This window comes from Rhagoletis zephyria, unplaced genomic scaffold (assembly GCF_001687245.7).
Source record: "Rhagoletis zephyria isolate East Lansing unplaced genomic scaffold, Rhagoletis_zephyria_1.1 Rzeph_scaffold_31973, whole genome shotgun sequence".
Taxonomy (NCBI): Eukaryota; Metazoa; Arthropoda; class Insecta; order Diptera; family Tephritidae; genus Rhagoletis; species Rhagoletis zephyria.
The window spans coordinates 339-2,194 of NW_016189029.1; the positions used below are offsets into that span (position 1 = coordinate 339).

General features: G+C 47.9%; 1 protein-coding gene across 1 annotated transcript; it reads right to left on the reverse strand.

Moving 5' to 3' along the window:
• Positions 1-225: 225 nt before the first annotated feature.
• On the reverse strand, positions 226-1,797 carry LOC108353880 (uncharacterized; the record flags this gene model as incomplete). The annotated part of the gene is made up of 2 exons (XM_017605071.1): positions 1,119-1,797; positions 226-857 (listed from the first exon to the last, which is right to left on the reverse strand). Coding segments are annotated over exons 1-2 (1,311 nt in total), but the record flags the coding sequence as incomplete, so codon positions are not given.
• Between the last annotated feature and the right edge of the window lie 59 nt (positions 1,798-1,856).

The following is a 1,856-nucleotide window of genomic DNA, read 5'->3' on the forward strand; positions in this document are numbered from 1 at the left end:
AACCAAAAAATGGTTAGGCGTAAGAGGCTCCGCCTCTCCTGGCAACAAAGGAATATCGGTTAATGGTCGGCTGTTGATTATGTTCTCGATCTCAATGAGAACGCTCTGAAAAGTGCCTATCCTCGGCGCCTCTTCCTTCAAAACTCGATGTAGAAGTCGCTTGGTGCATTGAATCAGACGCTCCCAACAGCCTCCGCTACTTGGGTCAGCTGGACAGTTAAATACCCATTCAATCTTGCGCCTGGACATTTCGCGTTCGATAGCGTCGAAATCGAATAATCTTTCACTCTGGTTTATCTCCTTTTGGGCGCCAACAAAATTCGTACCATTATCGCTACGGATACGTATGGGTACGCCCCGCCGATTAACAAAGTTGCGAAGGCACAGTATAAACGCATCGGTTGAGAGGTTTTCCGCCAACTCAAGATGAACTGCTCTGGTTGTCAGGCAGGTGAACAGCGCAATCCACCGTTTTTCCCTTCTGCGACCGATAGCGACGTTAAATGGGCCACAATAGTCCACTCCGCAGTAGGAAAATGGTCGAACATAAGGTGTAAGTCGATCTTTTGGCAATTGACCCATTAATGGGTCGGCTGGTTTAGCTCTCTCATGTATACAAACTGGGCAATGCCTCTTAACGTTCTTCAGTGTACCGCGTATGGCCGTTACCCAATAACGTTGGCGAATCTCGTTCATTACCAAGTTGTCGTTTTGATGGTGTCGCTCTCGATGGTGGTCCGCTACAACTAGTCCAGCGACATAATGGCTTCCTGGCAGGATAATCGGACGGCGGGCGGCGAGTGGTAAGCAATATGCAGCGTCTATTCTCCCATACACCCGCAACAATCCACTATCATCTAAATAGGGAGTGAGAGGATAAAGGCTACATCTCTTTGACAATGGTTCCTTTCTGTGTAAGAGTTCAATTTCTTGCGGGTACACTTCCTTCTGGACTATCCGGCATATCAACTTTTCGGCTACGGTTAATTCATCAAACCCTAGTTCTCCGTCTTTGCAATTCTTCTTTCTGGCGTTGTTGGTAAATCGAAGTACCCAAGCGACGGTTCTCGTCAACTTCAAGAATGATGAAAAATTAGTAAATGTGATAAATGTCTCACCTGTGTTGCAGGCAAGCAAACATCGGCTGGTTTCTTCTTTGTTGGCACGTTCGTCTGGCGTTAGGGTGGTTTCTCGTGGCCAACATTCCTCGGCTTGTTGTAGAAAATCTGGTCCTTTAAACCAGCGTGTGTGCTGTGAAAACTCGAGACTCGGCTGAGCGCGTGTTGCGTCGTCTGCCACATTCATGGCAGTAGGCAACCAACGCCACTGATCTATCGTAGTCGTGGTAAGGATCTCGGCAATTCTATGGGCGACGTACGGCTTATACGCCCTTGTATGCGAACGTATCCACAAAATAACTGTTTGTGAGTCGCTCCAGAGTAGGGTTTTGTTGATTGTGATGTCGAGGCTTTCTTCGATGAGACTTTTGATTCGGCATCCCATGACGGCTGCCTGCAGTTCCAGGCGGGGAACTGTCGTTGTCTTTAGCGGTGCGCATGCTGCTTTGGCACAAACTAATGCTACTTCTACCGTGTCGCCCTTTTGTACCCTTAGGTACGCTGCTGAGGCATATGCGCTCGTGCTGGCATCCACGAAGATATGTAGTTGAATATCGTCCGCATTTGGTATAAAGCTTGAATAACAGCGATGAATCGACAATGACTTGACCGACTGGAATTTCGACCACCAGGTTATCCATTGCGTAGCCAAATGCGGTGGTAATTCTTCGTCCCACATAATGTTCTCCTTCCATAATGACTGCAGTAGTAGCTTGGCCGAAATGGTGACGTTCGTAA